Source organism: Myotis lucifugus, unplaced genomic scaffold (assembly GCF_000147115.1).
Source record: "Myotis lucifugus unplaced genomic scaffold, Myoluc2.0 scaffold_59, whole genome shotgun sequence".
Taxonomy (NCBI): domain Eukaryota; kingdom Metazoa; phylum Chordata; class Mammalia; order Chiroptera; family Vespertilionidae; genus Myotis; species Myotis lucifugus.
This window is the reverse complement of record NW_005871107.1, coordinates 4530338-4555911: the sequence shown is the minus strand read 5'-3', so window position 1 is coordinate 4555911 and position 25574 is coordinate 4530338. Positions and strand designations below refer to the sequence as shown.

Below are 25574 nucleotides of genomic sequence, written 5' to 3'. Positions count from 1 at the left end.
ACAATTACAGTAATCTTAAGCTCTTCCAATCTTGTAAAAGATGAACATTTACTATTTCACATTAATTTTAAAAAGTACCTTATTTAAACTAACATTGAAAAAGTTTGTGAACTTCAATAGGCGAGAAAGCTTGTAGTTTTCCACAATTCTTTTAGGTGGCATGCCAGCAAATGCGTCGGGCTGTCAGTACTGCCGAGGGTGTTTGCAGCTTCTCTCAGGTTAGCTTTTTGCCTTGGAGCAGGAGAACATTAGCCTCTCCAGGACCCGGGCCACCCTGTGGTGGCGGGGCGGGGCGGGGCGTGGCTCCCAGGCTGCCCTCCCGCGTGGGGTCATATTTCCTGCGCGTGTTTCCTCACCGCGCCGCTGCCTTCCCGCCAGACTTCAAGATTTAAGTTTCATTTCCACTCACTGGCCGAGACTGCAGGTTCCTCTAACCGCGGCCCTTTCGCGAAGCCGAGTCTATTTTCCAGGAGCAGAGAGCGCCAGCCATGGATCCTCGGAGCGGAAAGGCGACGCGGACAGCTTCGAAGGCGGGAGCCGCCACCTCCAAGATTTTGGCGCAGAGTGCGAAGGGCGCCCCGACGAAACCCTCGTCGACGAAGCCCAGCCAGACGAAGCCCATCGAGTGTCCGGTTGTCCCCAAAGCTGTCAGGCCCCACGAGCAGAATTGCAGCTCCACTAGAGCGTCGGGGAACCAGCGGAAGAAGAGCCCCCCGGGCTCCCGGGAGAGACCGCAGGTCCGCGCGCGGGGTGCGCGCACCGAGAAGGCCCCTCTGAGCGGTGACGCGGTGAACGGGCACACGGATCTGGCCAAGGCGCAGGAGTCTCCCGCGGCTCCGGAGCCGCCCCGTCCCAGAGCTGGATCTCGCCGAAAAGGGAGTGCATGTGCCAAGACGGCGCCTCTGAGCGCCCAGGACGCCTTGAACGGGCACACGGATCTGGCCCAGGAGCCGGAGTCGCCCCTTCCCAGAGCTGGATCTCGCCGAAAAGGGAGTGCATTTGCCAAGAAGGCGCCTCTGAGCCGTGACGCGGTGGACGGGCACACGGATCTGGCCGAGGGGCCGGAGCCTCCCGCGGCTCCGGAGTCGCCCCTTCCCAGAGCTGGATCTCGCCGAAAAGGGAGTGCATGTGCCAAGACGGCGCCCCTGAGCGCCCAGGACGCCTTGAACGGTCAGGCGGGTCTGGCCCAGGAGCCGGAGTCGCCCCTTCCCAGGGCTGGATCTCGCCGAAAAGGAGGTGCATGCACCAAGAAGGCTCCTCTGAGCGCCGAGGACATCTTGAACGGACAGGCCATTCTGGCCGAGGGGCCAGAGCCTCCCGCAGCCCCGGAGTCGCCCCTTCCTAGGGCTGGATCCGCGCGCTCCGCTGGGGAGCGGAGACCTCCGTCCAGGCCAACGGAGGACGCCGGCCAGGATCCGCTGGTTCCAGCCTCTAGTCTGGGCCGGAGGGACGCGGTGCCCGGCGTCTGGAAGCTCGGGGCGGTGCTGGATAAGTTGAAGCTACGTCGCGCAGAAATCTCAGAAGCCGCGGAGGTTGTAAACAGGGTCGTGGGCCACCTGCTACGAGGACTGAAGAGCGGCTGGTCCGAGTTTAAAGGTGTCGAGTTGCTTCCCACTGGGAGCTACTACGAGCACGTGAAGGTGAGTGCTAATCGCCTGCCCTCCCGTGCCCTAGGCGCGCGCCGGGCTTCCTCACCCCTCCTCTAACCTCCCCGATATTCCCCATCTCCTATGGTTCCTCACTTTACGTTGTAAGAAACTCAGACTAGTTCTTACGTTCTAATTAAAACGACATACCTTTGTTCTTTCGTTTATTCATCACTACATCCAAGGAACATGGAGCCAACCTATATTGATTGCCAGCCACTGTGAAGACACCATTTTGGGGGGGGAATTCAAATGTATAGATTCATTCATGTAAGCAGACCTGCACTGTGTTTCTCCAACAGTGTTATACTTGGTAATTTCTGGTCAGATTATGACTTGGATGATTAGGAGTGTGATCTGCGAAATATCCACAAAATTAATGTATCTAAGAAACTTTTTTCTATGAGGATTTTTGTACTGCAAAAGAAAAATATTTTCAGTCTCTCTCTCCAGCCCCTGCGAACCCACTCTTTCTCTCAACTTCTTATTTAGGTGTTATGGGAAGCTCCCAGTGAATGATGTTAAAAATAAATTAAGAGAAAATCTCCTACAGGTACTAAAAAGCATTCTTCCTAAATACACATCAGATGGAACTATTTTTAAGTGTATTCCACAGCTCCATTTGTCTGTGGGTGGTTGTCATTAAAGCCATCATTCCAGTATAAATGGAAGGTTTAGGAGCAGGTTTCTGACTGGAGTTTGTTTCCTGATCAGTGGCAGTGATGAAAGTGGACCACCTTGTTGTATTCTTGATCTTAAAGAAAATGCTTTTACCTTTCCCCTGTTGAGTATGATGTTAGCTGTGTGTTTGTCATATATGGGCTTTTATTAAGTTGAGGTATGTTCCCTTTATTGCCACTTTGTTGAGTTTTATCATAAATGGATGCTGTATTTTGTCAAATGCATTTCTGCATCTTTTGATATGGTCATATGGTTTTTATCCTTCATTTTGCTTATCACATGGTATATCATAATAATTGATTTGTAGATATTAAACCAACCTTGTATCCTAGGAATAAATACCACTTGATCATGGTGTATGATCTTTTTAATATATTGCTGAATTTGGTTTGCATATATATATATATATATATATATATATATATATATACACACACTAATAAAAGACAAAGATGCTAATTGACCGTACCTTCGCTATTCCCACCAGCCAATCAGAAGAGCATGTAAATTGACCCAACAAAGATGGCTGTTAAATTTGCATACTGCAGGTGGGGCGGGCAGCGCCAGACGCCACCCGGGGAGGTGGAGCTGGCAATCACCCTGGTCAGAAGCCTGAGGCCTGGGCAAGGGCGGAGCGGGCCATCAGAGTGGGCTGGGGGTCCCCTGCCTAGGCCTAATGCCCGGTCAGAGGCCTGAGGCCTGGGAAGGGGCGGAGCTGGCAATCACCCGGGGCTGGGGGTCCCCTGCCCAGGCCTAACATCCTGGCCAGAGGCCTGAGGCCTGGGCAGGGGCAGAGCGGGCCATTGGAGTGGGCTGGGGTCCCCTGCCCAGGCCCAAGGTCTGGGCCAGAGGCCTTAGGCCTGGGCAGGCAATCAGAGTGGCCTGGGGTCCCCTGCCCAGGCCTAGCCCCAGTCAGAGGCCTGAGGCCTGGGTAGGTGATCGGAGCAGGCTGGGGGTCCCCTGCCCAGGCCTAATTTCCCGGCCAGAAGCCTGAGGCCTGGGCCGGGGCATAGCCGGCGATCGCCCAGTGCTGGAGGTCCCCTGCCTAGGCCTAATGCCCGGCCAAAGCCTGAGGCCTGGGCAGGGGTGGAGCCTGCGATCAGAGCGGGCTGGAGGTCCCCTGCCCAGGCCTAACGCTCCTCTGGCCTGGGCAGGGGCGGAGCTTGCTATCTGAGCAGGCTGGGGGTCCCCTGCCCAGGCCTAACATCCAGCCTAAGGCCTTAGGCCTGGGCAGGGGCCGAGCCGGGGATCGGTATGGACTACAGAGGAAACACCTTTTCTGACCGCTCATTGGCTAAGCTCCCTGTATGCCACTGGTAATATTCTTAGTAACTTGGATAATAAGAATCCAAGAAGGTGATCTAGGGTTTTTCCACCTCACTCCTAGAGAAAAAAACGAAGGTCTGCTGCTGGAGGGGCTAAGAAATATCATATCCTGCACTAGCCAGTTTGGCTCAGTAGATAATGCCTCGGCCTGCCTACCGCAGGGTCTGGGTTCAATTCTGACCAAGGGCATGTACCTAGGTTGCAGGCTCTTCCCTGGCTGGGGCCCAGGTCAGCGCTCATGCAGGAGGCAACCAATCAAAGTGTTCCTCTCACTTTGATGTTTCTCTCTGTCTTTCCCTTTCTCTTCCACATTCTCTAAAAATCAATGGAAACATATCCTCAGGTAAGGATAAAAAAAAGAATAATAAATGTCATATTCTATGAAAGACATCTTGAAAATGCCTAAAGAAAGCTGTCATTTTTTCATGGTGAAGGGACTGGTATCAGTGTTGATGAAAACACCTTGGTGGCTGCGGTGACTGGCAGTGGCTGCAGCAGCGGGGTGATGGGGCTGGTGCCTTCCCCTAATCAGCCTGGTTGCCTACCACAAAGGGAGGCCAGACTGCGGCTTAGGCCCACTCCCCAAGGGGAGCAGGGAGCGGGCCTAAGCCGTCAGTAGGACATCCCCTGAGGGCTCCCAGTATGTGAGAGGGGGCAGGCTGGGCTGAGGGACACCTCTCCCCAGTGCACGAATTTCATGCACCGGGCCCCTAGTGTGTGTGTGTGTGTGTGTGTGTGTGTGTGTGTGTGTGTGGGTGTGTATCCTATCTAATAATAGACAAAGATTGAAATTAACCGTACCTCCGCTATGCCTTCCATTGGCTAATCAGCGAGATATGCAAATTAACTGCCAACAAAATGGTGGCTGATTTGCATACTGCAGGCAGATCCCGCTGCACCGCCCAAGGCGAGATCCTGGCCTGCCATGTCTTGGGTGGGATGGGCGGGGTGGGTGGGGCAAGCGGGGGGTCGGGGGTGGGAGCGGCAGCGTGATCCAAGCTGCTGTCTGCCCCAGCGTGGGATCGGGCCTGCCGTGTCTTGGGCGGGGTTGGTGGGGCTGGCGGGGTGAGGGGCAGTATGATCAGAGCTGCTGTCCGCCCCAGGGTGGGATCCAGGCCTGCAGTGTCTTGGGCGGGGTGGGTGGGGCTGGCGGGGCAAGCAGGAGCATGATTAGAGCTGCTGTCCGCCCCAGCGCGGGATCCGGACCTGCCGTGTCTTGGGCAGGGCAGGCAGGGCGAGCGGCAGCGTGATCCGTGAGAGGGCATAGGTTGGGCTGAGGGACCCCCCTTCCCTGCCAGTGCACAAAATTTTTGTGCACAGCCCTTCTAGTGTGTATATATATATATATATATATATATATATATATATATATAATTTTTTTATTGATTTTTATTTTTATTGATTTCAGAGAGGAAGGGAGAGGGAGAGAGATAGAAACATTGATTTCAGAGAGGAAGGTAGAGGGAGAGAGATAGAAACATCAATGATGAGAGAATCATTGATTGGCTGCCTCCTGCCTGCCTCTTACTGGTATGTGCCCTTGACCGGAATCAAACCTTTGACCCTTCAGTCCACAGGCCAACCCTCTATCCACTGAGCCAAACCGACTAAGGCTGGTTTGCTAATATTTTGTTGAGTTTTATATCTATGTTCATCAGGGATATTGGCCTATATTTGTGTGTGTGCAATGTCCTTGTCTGTTTTGGAAATGAGGGTAATGGTTACCTCATAAAATGAGCTTGGGAACCTTCCTTCCTCTTGAATTTTTTGGAATAGTTTGATAAGGATAGGTGTTAGTCCTAACCGGTTTGGCTCAGTGGATAGAGCGTTGGCCTGTGGACTCAAGGGTCCCAGGTTCGATTCTGGTCAAGGGCATGTACCTTGGTTGCGGGCACATCCCCAGTAGGGAGTGTGCAGGAGGCAGCTGATCCATGTTTCTCTCTCATTGATGTTTCTAACTCTCTATCTCTCTCCCTTACTCTCTGTAAAAAAATCAATAAAATATATATATATTTTTTAAAAAGGATAGGTGTTAATTCTTCTTTGAATGTTTGGTAACATTCACCTGTGAAGCCATAGGTACAGGACTTTTGTTTGTTGGCAGTTTTTTGAGTACTGATTTGATTTTATTGGTAGTAATTGGTCTCTGCATATTTTCAGTTTCTTGATTTAGTCTTGGAAGATTGTATGTTTCGAGGCATTTATCCATTTCTTTAAAATGATCCAATTTGTTGGCATATAGTTGTTCGTGGTATTTTCTTATACTCCTTTGTTTTTCTATGATGTCAATTTTCACTTTTCTTGTTTTATTTTATTTTATTCACATTAGTCCTCTTTTCTTTTTTTAAAAATATATGTTTTTATTGATTACAGAGAGAGGAAGGGAGAGAGAGGGATAGAAACATCAATTATGAGAGAGAATCTTGATTGGTTGCCTCCTGCATGCTCCCTACTGGGGATCGAGCCTACAACTGGGGCATGTGCCCTGACCAGGAATCCAACCTCGACCTCCTGGTTCATGGGTCATAGCTCAACCACTGAGCATACCAGCGGGCTTACTTTTTTTCTTGATGAGTTTGGTTAAAGGTTTATCCATCTTGTTTATCTTTTCAAAGAACCAGCTCTTGGTTTCAGTGATTCTTTATACTGTGTTTTAATACTCTACTTTGTTTATTGCCACTCTGACCTTTATTATTTCCTTCCTTCTATTCACTTGGGCTGTTTGTTGTTATTTTTCTAGTTTCTTTAGGTGTGTAAGGTTAGATTGTTTATTTGAGATTTTTTATTGTTTTTTTTTTCTTGCGGTAGGCCTATATTGCTATGAATTTCCCTCTTAGGACTGAACTTGCTATGTCCCATAGATTTTGGGTCATTGGGGTCATTATGTTTTCATTTGTCTCAAGGTATCTTTTGGTTTCTTCCTTGATCTCATTGTTAACCATTCATTGTTTAGTAGCATGTTATTTAACTTCCATGTGTTTGTGTGTTTTTTCAGTTTTTTCTTATAATTGTTGTCTAGTTTCATACCATTGTGGTTGAAGAAGATGCTTAATAGCATCTTTTTCAATCTTTAAAAATTTATTCTTGCTGTTGTATGGCCTAATATGTGGGATATACTAGAAAACGTTCCAAATGCACTTGAAAAAAATGTATATTCTGCTGCTTTGGGGTGAAATGCTCAGAAGATATCAATTAAATCCATCTGGTCTAATGTGTCATGTAAGGCTGCTGTTTCCTTGTTGATTTTCTGTCTGGAAGATTTATAGTTATAGTCCCCAGTGTCCTCACTGTGTTCTTTGGTATATGTACACAGAGAGAATGCAATCTTTCTCTCTTCCTCTTTTTACAGTCACCAATCCTGTCAGATTAGAACCACACCCTCATGATCCCATTTAACCTTAATTACCTCCTAAAAGTCCTTTTTCTAAGTACAGACACATTGGGGATTAGGGCTTCAATATCTGAATTTGGGGAGGACAGTTAAGTACACAGTACAATACATCTAAGTTTGGACTAGACACATTTCATGTGGTCAGTAGACATATGGCTGCAAAGTACCGTGTTGAACAGTGCAGTCCAATAGCTGCACCTGCAGCTTATCCTAACTAGGTAAAAGCATTTTTAATATAGTAAAAACAAGCATTTATTATAATTGCTTTAGTTATTATGAGAATGGAAAAGGTTCTTTGAAGCTTCTACAAATGCTTCTAAGACACTATTATTGTACATAACTTGGAGCTCACACTCATTTGGGTGACCAGTAGATATGAGATAACCCTTGTGCAACTAGCCAGTAGGTGAATACACACATTTTTGAGAGCATACAATGATCTCAAAATTGTAACAGTAGGGTGGCTGCAATGTGTATCTTGTGATGTGAAAGGTAGCTCCTTCCAGGTCTTTAATTTTATGAAGCTTTAAACTTAGAGTAAACCTGGTACAGATTTTAAAAGCTTACATGATATATTTTTGCTGTTGTTAATGCTCACTCACCCGTGGATATTTTTCCATTGAATTTTAGGGAGAGTAGAAGAGAGAGGGGAAAGACAGAGAGACATATCAATGTGAGAGAAACACATCAATAGGTTGCCTCCTGTATGAACCCTGACCAGGGCCCAGCAGGGGAGGAGCCTGCAACCGAGTGAGGTATGTGCCCTTGACAGAAATCGAACCCAGGACACTTTGGTCCGAAGGCTGACATTCTACCCACTGAGTCAAACTGGCCAGGGCACATAATATGATTTAAAATTATTTTAAGCCTGATCAGCATGGCTCAGTGGTTGAGCAATGACCTATAAACCAGGAGGTCTCAGTTGGATTCCCAGTCAGGGCAAATGCCCAAGTTGTGGGCTGTGCGAAGGAGGCAGTTGATCAATGATTCTCTCTCATCACTGATGTTTCTCTCTCTCTCTCTCTCTCTCTCTCTCTCTCTCTCTCTCTCTCTTTCAATAAAAATATATTTAAAAATAAAATAAAATTGATTTAATAATCCTGGCCAGTGTGGCTCGGTTGGGTGTGGATCCTGTGCACCAAAAGGTTGCCAGTTCCATATCCCATCCTGACATACTAGTATGTTCAAATTGTGGGCTTGAACCCAGGTACGGGGTGTGCCGGATGCATCCGGTCATGTTTCATTCTCACATGAACATTTCTCTCTCCCCCTCCCAAAAAAATATCAATAAAAAATATTTTTAAATTAATAAAAGTGTTTTTTAAAAAATATATTTTATTGCTTTTTTACAGAGAAGAAGGGAGAGGGATAGAGAGTTAGAAACATCGATGAGAGAGAAACATCAATCAGCTGCCTCCTGCACATCCCCTACTGGGGATGTGCCTGCAACCAAGGTATATGCCCTTGGCCGGAATCGAACCTGGGACCCTTCAGTCCGCAGGCCGACGCTCTATCCACTGAGCCAAACCGGTTAGGCAAAAGTGTTTTAAGTATAGAAATCCCATATATATATATTTTGGTTAAAAAAATGAGTATAGGGGAGAATCGAAGATGGCGGCATAGGTAAACACCGGAGACTGCTGCCCAAACAACCACTTAAAAAATACAACTAAAAGACGGAACGGACATCAACCAGAACCACAGGAAGGCTGGCTGAGGAGAGACTCTTCAACTAGAAGCAAAGACAACAGCAATACGAGGCTCAGAGGAGGCGCAGTGTGGAAAATATAAAGGTACCGAGGTGTGTGCGCAAAGCGGGGTGGTGGCTGAGGGTGCGGTTGTCGTTTTCAGTCGGGAGTGAGTCTCAGACTCTGAGCTCCAGATCCGGGCGAGTCTCTAGGGACCCAGACTCAAACGGGAGAAGCGGGACTGTCTGGCTACGGTCCCTCCGAGGTTTGCAGCGGTTGCTGGGACAGAGAGGCAGAGCCCCTGGGGGCAGACTGAGAGCAGCCATAACTGCTCCCTCTGCCCGCCCTGTTGAGCCCGCCCCGCCCAAGCCCTGCGCAGAGCCATTTGCCGGATCGCCTCAGGCAAAGGCTAGATTAGCACCTCCCCAGAGGACAGAAGTCTTCCACACAGCTGATTCTCACAGCCAGTCGGCCTGGTGGTCAAATCCCTCTAGTATTAACTACAACAATTAAGGCTTAACTAGAACAAGACTGCGCACAAACACCACAAGGGGGTGCACCAAGAAAGCATAAAAGATGCGGAGACAAAAAAAACATGACAGAAATGGAGGATATAGAGCTAAAAAACGCAATTTTGAGGGCTTGCAATAATGTGCTAGAAGCTGCCAATAAACTTGATGAGAGCCTCACGAAATCTAATGAGACCCTCGATGCTGTGATAAAGAACCAACTAGAAATTAAGCATACACTGACTGAAATAAAGAATATTATACAGACACCCAATAGCAGACCAGAGGAGCACAAGAATCAAGTCAAAGATTTGAAATGCGAAGAAGCAAAAAACACCCAACCGGAAAAGCAAAATGAAAAAAGAATCCGAAAATACGAAGATAGTGTAAGGAGTCTTTGGGACAGCTTCAAGCGTACAAACATCAGAATAATAGGGGTGCCAGAAGATGAGAGACAGCAAGATATTGAAAACCTATTTGAAGAAATAATGGCAGAAAACTTCCCCCACCTGGTGAAAGAAATGGATTTACAGGTCCAAGAAGCGCAGAGAACCCCAAACAAAAGGAATCCAAAGAGGACCACACCAAGACACATCATCATTAAAATGCCAAGAGCGAAAGACAAAGAGAGAATCTTAAAAGCAGCAAGAGAAAGAGACTCAATTACCTACATGGGAATACCCATACGACTGTCAGCTGATTTCTCAACAGAAACTTTGCAGGCCAGAAGGGAATGGCAAGAAATATTCAAAGTGCTGAATACCAAGAACCTACAACCAAGATTACTTTATCCAGCAAAGCTATCATTCAGAATTGAAGGTCAGATAAAGAGCTTCACAGATAAGGAAAAGCTAAAGGAGTTCATCACCACTAAACCAGTATTATACGAAATGCTGAAAGGTATCCTTTAAGAAGAGGAAGAAGAAAAAGGTAAAGATACAAATTGTGAACAACAAACATGCATCTATCAACAAGTGAATCTAAGAATCAAGTGAATAAATAATCTGATGTACAGAATGAACTGGTGATTATAATGAATCAGGGACATAGAAAGGGAATGGACTGACTATTCTCGGGGGGGTGGGGGGAAGGGAATGGGAGATGCGGGAAGAGACTGGACAAAAATCGTGCACCTATGGATGAGGACAGTGGGTGGGGAGTGAGGGCGGAGGGTGGGGCGGGAACTGGAAGGAGGGGAGTTAGGGGGGGGAAGAGGAACAAATGTAATCTGAACAATAAAGATTTAATTAAAAAAAAAAGAAAAAAAATGAGTATAGAAACCATAAACTAAAACCAATAATACTTTCCCAACTCCACTGGTCCTAATCCCAGAGGGTATAAATACTAGGAGTCTTGTTTTTATTTTTTATTTTTATTTTTTTTTAAGTTTTTTAAAAAATATATTTTATTGATTTTTCACAGAGATGAAGGGAGAGAGATAGAGAGAGTTAGAAACATCGATGAGAGAGAAACATCGATCAGCTGCCTCTTGCACATCCCCCACCGGGGATGTGCCCGCAACCCAGGTACGTGCCCTTGACCAGAATCGAACCTGGGACCTCTCAGTCCACAGGCTGACGCTCTATCCACTGAGCCAAACCGGTTTCGGCAAGTCTTGTTTTTAAAGATAGGGTTTTAGGTGGAACTTTTAAGAAAAAAATTGCAGTTGCTTGGAAAATATTCCTAAGCAAACATTTCACTGTTGTTTTTACTTTTTCTTAGGTTTCTGCTCCTAATGAATTTGACGTTATGTTTAAACTGGACGTCCCCAGAATTCAGCTAGAAGAATATTGTGACAGTGGTGCTCATTACTTTGTGAAGTTCAAAAGAAACCCCCAAGGAAATCCTCTGAATCAGTTTTTAGTAGGGGAAAGATTATCAGCTTCTAAGATGCTGTCCAAGTTTAGGGATCTCATTAAGAAAGAAATTAAAAACATTCAAGGTAAGATTTTTGAGTTTTAATCCTTAAAGTTCTAATCATACCTACTAATTGCCCATGTATATTCCTCTCCTGATCTTTCTTGACCTCCTACAGCACACTGTTGACCACTACCTCCCAGAAACAACTCTTTGCACTTGATGTTATTCTACTACATTTTCTTGGTATTCTTTTTTTAAAAATATATTTTATTGATTTTTTACAGGGAGGAAGGGAGAGAGATAGAGAGTTAGAAACATCGATGAGAGAGAAACATCGATCAGCTGCCTCCTGCACATCTCCTATTGGGGATGTGCCCGCAACCCAGGTACATGCCCTCGACCGGAATCAAACCTGGGACCTTTCAGTCCACAGGCCGACGCTCTATCCACTGAGCCAAACCGGTTTCGGCATTTGGTATTCTTTTTAACTGTTGATTGGCTCTATTTCGGTTTCCATTGAATATTCACTGAACTGCTGCCTGTGCCACTGGGCATGTGTGGTTGAATAAAATAATGGAATCCCCTCTTGAAGCTTGGATCTTGGAAACAAATTGTAGTGAATGCTCTGACGGGAATGAACTGGGAGAAGGGGTAGCAATTGAAGTGGTGGAGCAAGGCTCTGAGGCAGAAAAGAGCTTGGCAAGCCCAAGGAACTACAAGAGGCCCATGTGAACAATGAAAGGAAAGAGGAACAGGAAGTGTAGTTTAAGAGGTGACCACAGACCAGATTCTTCAAGGACTTGGAAAGGTTCAGATTTTATTTTATGTTCATTGAGAAGCCAGGTTTTAATTACAAAGTAGTGATTCCCTTTGTATGTTTAAAAAATATGTTATTGATTTTTTGAGAGCGAGGAAGGGAGAAGGATAGAGAGATAGAAACATCCATGGGAGAGAAACATCATCCATTGGCTACCTCCTGCACATGTCCTGATTGTGCCTCAAATCCGTGACCCCTTGGTTCCTGGGTCGATCTCAGCTGCTAAGCCACACTGGCTGGGATAGCTTTATATTTTTAAATGTTTACTCTGGCTTCTTTGGAGAAGATATTATAAGAAAGCAAGTAAGAAGATTAGAAAGGAAAATATTTTAATAGTTCAAATGAAAAGATGGTGGTGAAGTGGGAGAGAAGCAGACACACCCAAGCTGTAGCAGTGCTTGCTTCTGGAGTACAGTATGTATAGGGGTGAGAGAGAGGATGGAATTGAAGAAGGCTCCCAGGTTTCTGGATTGAGCACCTGTGTAAATTGTGCCATTTACTAAGATTGGAAGGACAGAAGAGGAACACTTTGGGGAATGAATGAAGAGTTTGGCTTTGGATATCTTAAGTTAGATATCCCTGTGATGTGTTAAACTGAATGTGCCAAGTACATAGTTGGATATGGGTTTGGAGTTCGGGGGACACATTTGGCTACATGTCAACATATAGCCAACCCTTTGACAGAGAGTGCAGAGGAACTTATTCATTAATTTAATCAATATTCATTGAGTATCTAATGTGACAGATGGTCTAGATGTTTGGGATACGTTCATGAACAAATAGATGAAGACCCTCACCCTTCTGTACCTTATAATTATGTAAGAGCAGATATGCAATTAATGACAAATAGAAAATATAATTATATTGTATACTAGAAAGTAGTAAGTTCTATGGGGAAAAGGCTAGCAAAGTGAGAGGGATCTGGAGTGTTAGGAATAGGATGGGGGAAATTACAATGTTAAGTAGAGTGGTAAGACGAGGATCCCATTAGAAGTTGGGGAGAAGAGAAGGAATGAAAGGAGACTATGAGTGGTTTCACAGGAGCAGTGGTCAGTGTTTACAATGCTGCTGACATCCAAAAACCATTTGATTTGGTCCGTGGTTTTGTGGGGATTGTTGTTAACTTTGACTTAGCAGTTTCAGAGAGATTATGAACACACAAGAAAAAAGGGGCAGGGATGCAGTAGAGACAGCATGTGTAGGCCATTCTGGAAAATTTTGGCTGCAAAGGAAGAAGAAATATGGGTAAGTATGGGGAGGAAGCTGATTTAGGGCCAAAAGAGAGGTATATTTTAGAATGAAGGACACTGGAACCCTTTGTATGTGGAGAGGAATGATCCAGCAGGGAGGGGGAGTCCAGTGATGCAAGAGAGGGAACAATTGAAAGAGCGAGGTCTTGAGCAAGTGAGGATCCAGAGGCAGGTCCAGGGGTGGCCTTGGAAAGGTGAATGGACATTTCCTCGGTGGTAATAAGAGGAAGAAGGATAAAATGGGTAAGATTGGGGGAGGTTTGCAGATTTGATAAGAAAATGAGAGTGTTCTCTAGGATTTTCTCCTTGGCATTCTTTCTCACTGTGGTCCCTTCCAGAAGTCTTATCTGGGAGTAGTCTTTACTGCTTATACACCCCTAAACCCCAAAGCCAGTATCTCTCATCTGGAAGTGTTTCCCGAATTTCTGACCACCATAGCTACTTGCCCAGTGGCTATCTCCACTTGGGTGTCCCATAGGCACATAGAGCTCAGTGTGTCTAAAATGAAGTTCATTTCAGCTCAACCCTTCTTCCTCCTGCTTACTCTATATCAGCGGTCGCCAACCTTTCGGACCCCACGGACCACCAGTGGTCCTCGGACCACCGGTTGGTGACTGCTGCTCTCTATAGAAGAATGGAATCAACATTAATCAATTCCTAGGCTAAGTTTCTGGATGGCATCCCAGAACTTGTACCTTCTTCCTTATCTTGCTGGTTCAGTCCATCTACCAGTTCTCTGGTTTTTAACCTCTTTAATTGCTCTCACTTCTGCTGCCTGTGTCTTTGAAAAAATGAAAATTGTATATATTTAAGATGCTTTGATACACATATACATAGTAAAATGACTTCCACAGTCAAGATAATTAACATATCTCACATAGTTACCCTTTTTTGTGTGTATGGTTAGAGTACCTGAAATCTACTCTCTTAGCATAATACTTAATATTGTACTGTTTCTAGTCGTCAGTGTGGTAGTATTAATGACAGTCATCATGCTGTACACTAGATGTCTAGACTCACTCTACCTAACTGCAACTTTGTTCCCTGTGACCAATATCTCCCATTTCCCTCACCTCCTCACCTCCTCACCTCTGGTAACCACCATTCTACTCTCTTCTTCTGTTGTCTTCTGCTTTTTTAGATTTCACATAGAAGTGAGGTCATGCAGCATTTGCTTTCCTGTATCTGGTTTATTTTCTCCAGGTTCACGCATGTTGTCACAAATGACAGGATTTCTTTCTTTGTAAAGATTGAATAATATTCCATTCATATACAGGCATACCTCATCTTATCGCGCTTCAGTTCGTTTCACTTCACAGATAATGCGTTTTTTACGAATTGATGGTATGTGGCAGCCCTGTGTTGAGTGAGTCTGTTGGTGCTATTTTTCCGACATGCTCAGATGATGCTTTAGCATTTTTTAGCAATAAAATACTTTTAATTAAGGTATTTACATTGTTTTTTAGACATAATGCAAGAGCACATTTAATAGACTACAACATAATGTAAACATAATTTTTATATGCACTGGGAAACCATACAATTTGTGTGACCTGTTTTATTGCAATATTCACTTTATTATTGCAGTGGTCTGGGACTGAAGCCACAATATCTCCAACGTGTGCCTGTACATACCACAATTTCTTTTTAAGTATATTTTTATTGATTTCAGAGAGGAAGGAAGAGGGAGAGAGAGAGATAGAACATCAATGATGAGAGAGAATCATCGCCGAAACCGGTTTGGCTCATTGGATAGAGCGCCGGCCTGCGGACTCAAAGGTCCCAGGTTCGATTCCGGTCAAGGGCATGTACCTGGGTTGCGGGCACATCCCTAGTAGGAGATGTGCAGGAGGCGGCTGATCGATGTTTCTCTCTCATCGATGTTTCTAACTCTCTATCTCTCTCCCTTCCTCTCTGTAAAAAATCAATAAAATATATTTTAAAAAAATGGAGAGAGAATCTTTGATCGGCTGCCTCCTTCACACTCCACACTGGGGATCGGGCCCACAACTCGGGCATGTGCCCTTGACCGGAATTGAACCCAGAACCCTCAGTCCACAGGCTGACACTCTATCCACTAAACCAAGCCAGCTAGGGCCATACCACAATTTTTTTTTTTATCCACTCATCTGTCAATGGACTCTGAGATTGTTTCCATATATTGGCTATCGTGAGTAACACTGCAGTGAACATGGGTTGCTTCTGCCGCTCATCTGCCCTCTTTTCCAGGCTTCTCTCCAAATTGCTATTCATCAATTTAAATGAAAGTCTAACCAAAGCACTCCCAAACCCCAATTTTTAGGGGCTCCTCATCATCATGCTAGACAGATTTTGACAGTACTGTCCCGCCATAATACATTATCAATGAATATTGGCTAAACGAGTAAAACATTTTGTGTTGTGGGGTCAGTTTCTGCTTTAGAACTAATTTTCACCTTAATACTCTCTAGATATCCAACTATAGTTATGCTATTTTCCCTATATTTTCAAGAAAATTAGATTGCTAAACCCTTTTTTTCCCTTTTACATGTTTAAACAGATACAGATATCATTGTGGAGAAGAAAAAGAGAGGATGTCCTGCTGTAACACTTCTTATTAAAACACCTAAAGAAATATCTGTGGATATAATCTTGGCTTTGAAAGTACAAAGCAGCTGGCCACTGAGCACCCAGAATGGCATGCCCATTGAAAATTGGCTTGGAAGAAAAGTAAAGAAAAACCTAAGACTACAGCCATTTTACCTGGTACCTAAGCCTGCAAGGGAAGGAAATGGTTTTCAAGGTATCTTAAATGTGAAGGTTAATTTAAGAACATATAAGAGAGTTGTTAATGTTATATACAAGGGTAGTAAAAGTTCGACGACTGCTGTTGGCATTTCAAGAGTCATCAGGCTCAATAGGCTACCAGTACAAGATGGGAGTTTGATGAGTGATGGAATTGAAAACGGCATAGTTGTAGTAGTAACATCAAATACTCAGCTTTAAAATGTCTAGTAGCCCACATTTGAATGCTACCTTTTTTATTTAAAAAACTAGAGGCCTAGCCCTAGCCAGTTTGGCTCAGTGGATAGAGCGCTGGTCTGTGGACTGAAGGGTCCCAGGTTCGATTCTGGTCAAGGGCATGTACCTTGGTTGTGGGCACATCCCCAGTGGGGGATGTGCAGGAGGCAGCTGATTGATGTTTCTCTCTCATCAATGTTTCTAACTCTCTATCCCTCTCCCTACCTCTCCGTAAAAAATCAATAAAATATATATATATTTTTTAAATTAAAAAAAAAACAACTAGAGGCCTGGTGCATGAAATCATGCATGGGTAGGGTTCCTAGGCCTGGTCGGTGATCAAGGCCCCGGTGATCAGGGCCTTCCTTTCCCCAGTTGCGGGCTGCTGGCCATGGCCTTCTTTTGTTCTGTGCCGCCCCCTGATGGTCAGCAAACATCATGTCATAGTGGGCAGTCGAACTCCCGGTCGGTCAAACTCCCGAGGGGACAATTTGCATGCTTAGACTTTTATTATATAGGATATTTTTATTGATTTTAGAGAGTAAGGGAGAGGGAGAGAGATATAGAAACATCAGTGATGAGAGAGAATCATTGATTGGCTGCCTCCTGCACAACCCCTTCTGGGGATCAAGCCTGCAACCCGGGCATGTGCCCTGACCAGGGAAAGAACTGTGACCTCCTGGTTCATAGGTCGATGCTCAACCACTGAGCCACACTTGCCAGGTTTGCTGTTAATAAAGAAAGGCAGTACTGGCCTCAGAGTCAGACTGCTCTCTGGTTCTGGATCCTAAGGCTTCTACTCTTAACTGAGATTTTGGACTAGTTACCAAGCCTCTCTAAATAATACTTTATTCACATTTCCTTAATTTTTACCCATGTCCTTTTCCTGTTTCAGGATCTCATCTAGGACACCACATTACATTTAGTCATCATGTCTCCTTAGGCTCCTCTTTTTTGTTGTTGTTAATCCTCAGCCAAGAATATTTTTTCCATTGATTTTTAGAAAGAGTGAAGGGAGGGAGGGGGAGAGAGAGAGAGATCAATGTGAGAGAGATACATCAATTGATTGTCTCCCGCATGCACCCTAACTGGGGCCAGGGATCGAACCTTTAACCCAGGTACGTGTCCTTGACCAGGAACTGAACCTGTGACCCTTCGGTACACAGGCCAACACTCTGACAACTGAGCCACACCAGCCAGGACTCCTTAACAGTTTCTCAGTCTTCCCTTGTTTTTGATGACCTTGACAGTTTTGAGGAATACTAGTTAATTATTTTGTAGAATGTCCCTCATCTGGCATGTACCTGATGTTTTTCTTTTTCTTTTTTTTTTTAAAAAATAAGTGGCCTTAATTTTTTACCTTTTTATTTATTTATTTAAATTTTATTGATTTTTTTTTTTACAGAGAGGAAGGGAGAGGGATAGTTAGAAACATCAATCAGCTGCCTCCTGCACACCTCCTACTGGGGATGTGCCCGCAACCAAGGTACATGCCCTTGACCAGAATCGAACCTGGGACCCTTGAGTCCGCAGGCCGACGCTCCATCCACTGAGCCAAACCGGTTAGGGCTGATGTTTATTTTATGACTAGACTGGAGTTCTGAGTTTTGGACAGGGAGACCAGAGAGCTAAAGTGCCATTTTCGTTGCATCATTTTAAGGATACATGCCATGAACATGACCTAGCACTGCTGATGTTGACCTTGATCACCTGGCTGAGGTAGTACTTGTCAATTTCTCCACTGTTACTCATTTCCCCCTTTTCATACTGGACTATTTGGAAGGAGGTCACTGTGCACAGCTCACATTTAAGGAGTGGGGAGTTATGCCACCTCTTTAAGAGCAGTGTATTTTTTTAAATTTTTTTATTGATTTCAGAGAGGAAGGGAGAGGGGACAGAAACATTAATAATGAGTCAGAATCATTGATCGGCTGTCTCCTGCACGCCCCTCACTGGGAATAGAGCTTGCAATCTGGGCATGTGCCCTGACTGGGAATCAAACAATGACCTTCTGGTTCATAGGTGGAAGCTCAACCACTGAGCCACACCAGCTGGGCAAGAGCAGAGTATTTGTACTCAGATTTTTTGGAATTATTCTGCATGGGAGATTTGGGCTGTAATCCAATAACACTTTATTAATCTTATTGCTTCATTTGTTCCAGCTTTGGCTTTAGGAGCTCTTTGAGTTGGTTCTGTGTCCTTTGGACATCTCCCATAATTGTGGGGATTTTGTTTGTCTTCATCACTAACTCACTTTCTGGCTCTACAAGGTGTTCTAGGCTCATCTGGTATATTTCATGCATCAGTCCTAGAATCCACCATTTCTCAAAGGAGCTTTGGTTTCTTTTATTGGAAAATGTACTAGAAACCACAATCTAGGTGCTATGTGTATGTGTGCTCTTTTATGAGGGTGTCAACCCTCCCAGCTGGAGAAACAAGGGAATATAGGTAAGTACGTGTACTAACCCTGGTATATACACATATCTATAAACTAGAGGCCCGGTGCACGAATTCATGCTTGGGTGGGGTCAGGCCAGCCTGCCCCACCCCCTGGTCAAACTCCCAGTCGAACTCCTGGTGGTCAATGGGACAATTTACATATTTGCCTTTTATTACATAAGATATTTTTATATGTAACTACCTGTTGTATATGTTAAGTTATTCATGAGTTTATACTGTCTCTAATTATAATCCATTATCACCTGGATCATTCTTTCTTTCCTTGCTATCTGTAGCCTCTCATTCCAACAGTGAAAAACCTGACTCTCATATCTGCCACCGATATCCTTGATTGTATAGTTCTAGTGTGCACATACTAATATCATTATTTCACAACTGCAAAGCCACTCCTCTATGGGAAACAGTTACCAACTAGAGTACAGAGCTAATGGACAGTTTCTTTTGCCTTCAGTCTTACATACCCCATTTCCAAAGTACACTGAGTGGCCAAATTATTATGACCGGCCAGATTATTATGACCACCCCATCAGTACTTCATTGACACTTCCAAAAATACTGAATATTGAAAACTTCCTAAGCAAATACTCTCAAGGTTTTATTATTATTATTTGCATAACTAATTCACTTCTTTGTACTGGTGGGGTGGTCATAATAATCTGGCCACTCAGTGTAATTTAGGTCCACACCTTTTGCTCCCCCCCCTTTCAGAAAGGTTGTTTTACACATTTGTAATGCAGTTGGAGTCCTTTTTCACAGTCTGCATTATTTCTAGGATCCCTTGACCTCCTAAATGATTTTTTAACAGTTTACATATATTAAGACTCACTCTTTGTGCTATAAAATTCTACTGGTTTTGACAAATGCATTGTATCATGTTTCTACCCTTAATAATAGTTTCACTGCTCTAAAATGTCCCTTCTTCACTTATTCAGCCCTTCCCATTCCAAACTTCTGGCAACCACTAATCTCTATAGTTTACCATCTCTATTGTTTTGCCTTTTCCAGAATGGCATAAATGGCTGTCATAAGTGGATTTATATAGCAATGAGCATACCTAGCTCAGTACCACCTTTTCCACATATCCACTGTCCATATATTATACACCTATTACTACACTCTTTATTCTGTTCCACCAAAATCTTTGTCTACCCTTGCACTGTACTATATTGTCATACATAATGTGTCTTTATAAGTCTTGATATTTGGTAGGGTAAGTTCTCCCACTTTGTCCTTCTTCATGAGTGTTTTAGATATTCTTGACCCCTTGTATTTTCATGAAAATTTTCATATCATCTTGTCAAGTTCTACCAAAGCATTTTTTTGAATATTGATTGAGAGTACATTGAATCCATAGATAAAATTTGGAAGACTTGATATATTTATAATGAGTTTTCCAATTCATGGATAAGTGCATATCTCCATTTATTTAGATTTCCTCTAATACTTCTTAGTAAGATTGTAGAGTTTTCTCCACAGAAGTTTTATATATCTTTTGTTAGATTTACTCATAGGCAATTGTAAGTTTTTAGTCTGAAAATTTTAAAACCAATAGGAAAGTAGAATTTACTAAACTCATACATATCTGTCACCTAGCTTCTTTTCTATTTTCTTCCTACATAGTTGTATTATCTATCAGTAATGATAGCTTTGTTCCTCTCTTTCCAGTGCCAGACCCCTTATATGCTTGCTAGGATAGCCAGTGCATGTTGAACAGAAATAGGGATAGCAGACATTTGCCTAACTAATTTCAAGGGAAAAACCTAAGCTTTTTACCTTATATTATCATGTTGCTGTGTCCTTTTTATTTTTTATTTTTTTAATTAAATCTTTATTGTTCAGATTATTACATTTGTTCCTCTTTTTTCCCCCCATAACTCCCCTCCTTCCAGCTCCCACCCCACCCTCCGCCCTCACTCCCCACCCACTGTCCTCATCCATAGGTGCACGATTTTTGTCCAGTCTCTTCCCGCATCTCCCACACCCCTTCCCCCCTCCAAGAATAGTCAGTCCATTCTTTTTCTATGTCCCTGATTCTATTATAATCAACAGTTCATTCTGTTCCTCAGATTATTTATTCACTTGATTCTTAGATTCACTTGTTGATAGATGTGTATTTGTTGTTCATAATTTGTATCTTTACCTTTTTCTTCTTCTTCCTCTTCTTAAAGGATACCTTTCAGCATTTCATATAATACTGGTTTGGGGGGGATGAACTCCTTTAGCTTTTCCTTATCTGTGAAGCTCTTTATCTGACCTTCAAATCTGATGATAGCTTTGCTGAATAAAGTAATCTGGTGTTAGTTCCTTGGCATCATCCACTTTGAATATTCCTTGCCACTCCCTTCTGGCCTGCAAGTTTCTGTTGAGAAATCAGCTGACAGTCGTATGGGTACTCCTTATAGGTAACTGGGTTTCTTTCTCTTGCTGCTTTTCAGATTCTCTCTTTGTCTTTTGCTCTTGGCATTTTAAATTATGATGTGTCTTGGTGTGGTCCTCTTTGGATTCCTTTTGTTTGAGGTTCTCTGTGCTTCCTGGACCTGTAAGTCTATTTCTTTGACCAGGTGGGGGAAGTTTTCTGTCATTATTTCTTCAAATAGGTTTTCAGTATCTTGCTCTCTCTCATCTTCTGGCACCCCTATAATTCGGATGTTGTTGCGTTTGAAGCTGTCCCAGAGGCTCCTTACACTATCTTCGTATTTTCGGGTTCTTTTTTCATTTTGCTTTTCCGGTTGGGTGTTTTTTGCTTCTTCGAATTTCAAATCTTTGACTTGATTCTTGCACTCCTCTGGTCTGCTGTTGGGTATAATATTCTTTATTTCAGTCCGTGTATGCTTAATTTCTAGTTGGTTCTTTATCACAGCATCGAGGGTCTCATTAGATTTCTTGTAGATCTCAATAAGTTTATCGGCGGCTTCTAGACAATTCTTGAGAGACCTTAAAAGTGTGGTTCTGAACTCAGTATCCTCCCTTGATAGTTTTGTCCTGTTTCTTTGTCTCTGCATTTTTTACGCTTTCTTGGTGCACCCCCTAGTGGTCTTTGTGCGCAGTCTTGTTGTAGTTAAGCCTTGATTGTTGTAGTTAATACTAGAGGGATTTGACCTCCAGGCCAATTGGCTGTGAGAATCAGCTGTGTCTGCAGTGGGAAAACTTCTGTCCTCTGGAGAGGTGCTAATCTAGCCTTTGCCTGAGGCTATCCGGCAAATGGCTCTGCGAAGGGCTTGGGCGGGGCGGGTCGCAGGGGATCAACAGGGCGGGTGGAGGGAGCAGTTATGGCTGCTCTCAGTCCCGTTCCCAGAGGCTCTGCTTCTCAGAACCCCAGCAACCGCTGCAAACCTCGGAGAGAAAGCTGCCCTCACGTTCCAACCGATGCCAGACAATCCCGCTTCTCCCGTTTGAGTCTGAGTCCCTAGAGACTCGCCCGGATCTGGAGCTCAGAGTCTGAGACTCCCTCCCGATTGAAAACGACAACCGTGCCCTCAGCCACCAGCCCGATCCACGCACCTCCGTACCTTTGTATTTTCCACACTGCGCCTCCTCTGAGCCTCGGTATGCTGTTCTCTTTCCTTCTAGTTGAAGAATCTCTCCTCAGCCAGCCTTCCTCTGGTTCTGGGTGATGTCCGTTCCGTCTATTAGTTGTATTTTTGAAGTGGTTGTTCGAGGCAGCAAACTCCGGTGTTTACCTATGCCGCCATCTTGGTTTCCTCTCCTCTCTGTGTCTTCACATGGCAGAAGCCCTTTTTAAAATCTGTCTTTCATCAGATCAAGTTGACAGCCAAATTTAAATTGCTGAAGCTTTTTAAAAAAATGATGAATCAGCCATGGCCGGTTTGGCTCAGTGGATAGAGTATTGACCTGCAGATTGAAGCGTCGCAGGTTTGATTCTGGTCAAGGGCACATGCCTGGGTTTGCAGACTCGATCCCCTTGGCCTGGAGGAGGCAGCCAATCAATGATTCTCTCTCATCATTGATATTTCTCTCTCCCTCTCCCTTCCTCTCTGAAATCAATAAAAACATTTTTTCAAAAACTGATGAATGAATGTTAAATTTCATTACCCACATATTCTGGGTTTTTTGAGATCATGTTTCTCCTCAATTCTGTTAATGTGACAGATTATATTGATTGATTTTTAAATTATAAATCAATGATGCATTCCTGGTATAAAACCAACTATATAATAGGATAGCCAAAACTTAAAAGAGCTAGCCGTGCTAAAACTTGCGGGAAGGGGAGAAATCTATTCTTAATTAAACTCTCACAGGGAATAGAAATGTTCCCTAATTCATTTTACATGAATACCAAACTTGTAAGAATGGTATGCAATTTTTTTAATCAATTAATTCACATTGTTATTGAAACAATATATTAACAAACTGAATTTAGCAATATGTACAGCTTACATGGCTAACTATAGTAAGCAACCTGCTCCATCCCTCCGCTCCAATGTTTTCCTATTTTGGTCCATTGTTTGCTTCAAATGACTTCTTTTAATATGTAATTACATCATATGTTCATTTCTTTGGGTCTATATCTCCCTAGAAATTTTTCAGAATGATAGTTTAATGAAGGAAATCGTTTCAATATTGTATTGTTTATATGTAGGCACTTTGGGTAAATTACTTCTTTATTTTTCTTTTGGAAATTAAGAAGAAACATGGCGGCTATCCTTCTCTCACATTGAAAAGGACATTTTGAAAAATCATGGAAAAGAAAAAACATGCTGTGAAAGTAATGGAGTGAAATGTTACAGGTAACTTTCTTATTTCTATGGTGGAATGTTTATTTTTTTAATGGACTCCATAGATCAGACCTAACGATGGTCATTACTGGGTTGAGTCCTAGGGGCAGCACATGGCTGGGCTGACCTGGAATATTATCTAGAGAGTGAGCATGAAACTAGGGAAGCCAGATCCAAGGGACCAAGGGAAGAGTGTTGTCAGAAGGCAAGGCCAGGGACCATAGTCCTGAACTTGGATCAGATGGATGTATAAAGTAGGACAGAACAAGAAGTAGGACAGAGCCGAACCGGTTTGGCTCAGTGGATAGAGCGTTGGCCTGGGGACTGAAGGGTCCCAGGTTCGATTCCGGTCAAGGGCATGTACCTTGGTTGCGGGCACATCCCCAGTAGGGGACGTGCAGGAGGCAGCTGATCGATCTCTCTCATTGATGTTTCTAACTCTCTATTCCTCTCCCTTCTTCTCTATAAAAAAATCAATAAAATATTAAAAAAAAAAAAGAAGTAGGACAGAAAGGACATTAGCCATGATTAGCCATTAGCCACTGGTTGTGTCTTAGTATTCTGGTTGCTTCAAGGTAATGAATATTATTGTCACATAATGGGAAGGTGCCAGAGGATCAATCTTTTTTTTTTTTTAATGTATTTTATTGATTTTTTACAGAGAGGAAGGGAGAGAGATAGAGTTAGAAACATTGATGAGAGAGAAACATCGATCAGCTGCCTCCTGCACACCTCCTACCCGGGATGTGCCTGCAACCAAGCTACATGCCCTTGACCAGAATCGAACCTGGAACCCTTGAGTCCTCAGGCTGATGCTCTATCCACTGAGCCAAACCAATCTTTTTGATACTGGTGCTGCTTTGAGATAGTTTGGCTGCGTTGAAAGCCAGGACTGACTGGCTAAATTTGAAACAACTAAAAATGGGTAATTCTTTTTTTGGTAGCATACACACCATAAGAAAAGTGAGGCCCTAGCTGGTTTGGCTTAGAGGCTAGAACGTCAGCCTGCCAATTGAAGGGTCCTGGGTTTGATTCCAGTTGAGGGCACATGCCCGGTTGCACGCTTGATCCCCAGTAGGGGGCGTGCAGGAGGCAGCCGATCAGTGATTCTCTCTCATCATTGATGTTTCTATCTCTCCCTCTCCCTTCCTCTCTGAATTCAATAAAACAAATATATTGTTTTTAAAAAGTGAGATTGGAAAAGAATTGTTCATTTGAGTTTCTAAAGTTGCCCAGTATAAGGGTCACAAAAGTTAAAAGGTCAAAACAAGAATGTCCAACATGTGGACCCAGGAGGTTCTTTAAAGCTTCATGTACAGGCTTTGAAACCAATGTTGAGAAAAATATATTGCTGATATTGCTGGTAAAGCTAAATATTTTAAAAAAACATTACATTTTGTCAACTATGAAATAATTGGATGAATAATGTAAATATTTATAGTCTATCAAGTCATTGGATGAATAATACAAATATCTGCTAGTTTTATAGTTGAATTAATCCTGATAAAATAAAATATTTCAGCTAGGAATGGTGAAGCAGGAAGAAAAAATATGTTTTTGAAACTTCAAAACATATATATGAAAAAATAGAGTGACTAGATTATATTTATATGCTTTATCTTTGTGTCTTTATATGTATTATAGTATCTGTATTGTTTATTGTATCTTCCTGTAAGATACCTAAAGCTCTTTGTGGAATGAAGCAGGTTGTAAGTAAGTAAAAATAAATGGTTTTCTTTTTTATTCAACAGGAAATGTTGTTTAAAACTAATGAAATATCTTTTAGAAAAATTGAAAGAAAAGTTTGAAGACCGAAAGGAATTGGGTAAATTCTGTTCTTACCACGTGAAAACTGCCTTCTTTCACGTATGTGCCCAGAACCCAGATGACAGTCAGTGGCGAGACAACCTGGAGTTCTGCTTTGATAGATGTCTGGAATACTTTCTTTATTGCCTCAAGTCAGAAAATCTTGAGAATTTTTTTATTCCTAAAGCCAATCTATTCTCTCGAGATAAAATTGACAGGATAAGTAAAGAATTTCTGACAAAAGAAATTGAATATGAAAGAAACAATAGATTTCCAATTTTTGGTGAATTTTGAAAATATATAAAAATATACATCAATTATATATATTTAACTTATTTTTATTGTTGAGAGTATTACTGATGTCCCCCATTTTCTTCCCTTTTGTCCCCCTCCACCCAGCTACT

General features: G+C 43.3%; 1 protein-coding gene across 1 annotated transcript; it reads left to right on the top strand.

Moving 5' to 3' along the window:
* Nucleotides 1-422: 422 nt before the first annotated feature.
* Nucleotides 423-25574, top strand: CGAS (cyclic GMP-AMP synthase). Its single transcript, XM_006089352.3, has 5 exons — nucleotides 423-1640; nucleotides 10964-11183; nucleotides 15708-15950; nucleotides 23274-23376; nucleotides 25116-25574. The coding sequence occupies exons 1-5, from the start codon at nucleotides 489-491 to the stop codon at nucleotides 25462-25464; spliced, it is 2067 nt and encodes a 688-aa protein (XP_006089414.1). The 5' UTR covers nucleotides 423-488; the 3' UTR covers nucleotides 25465-25574.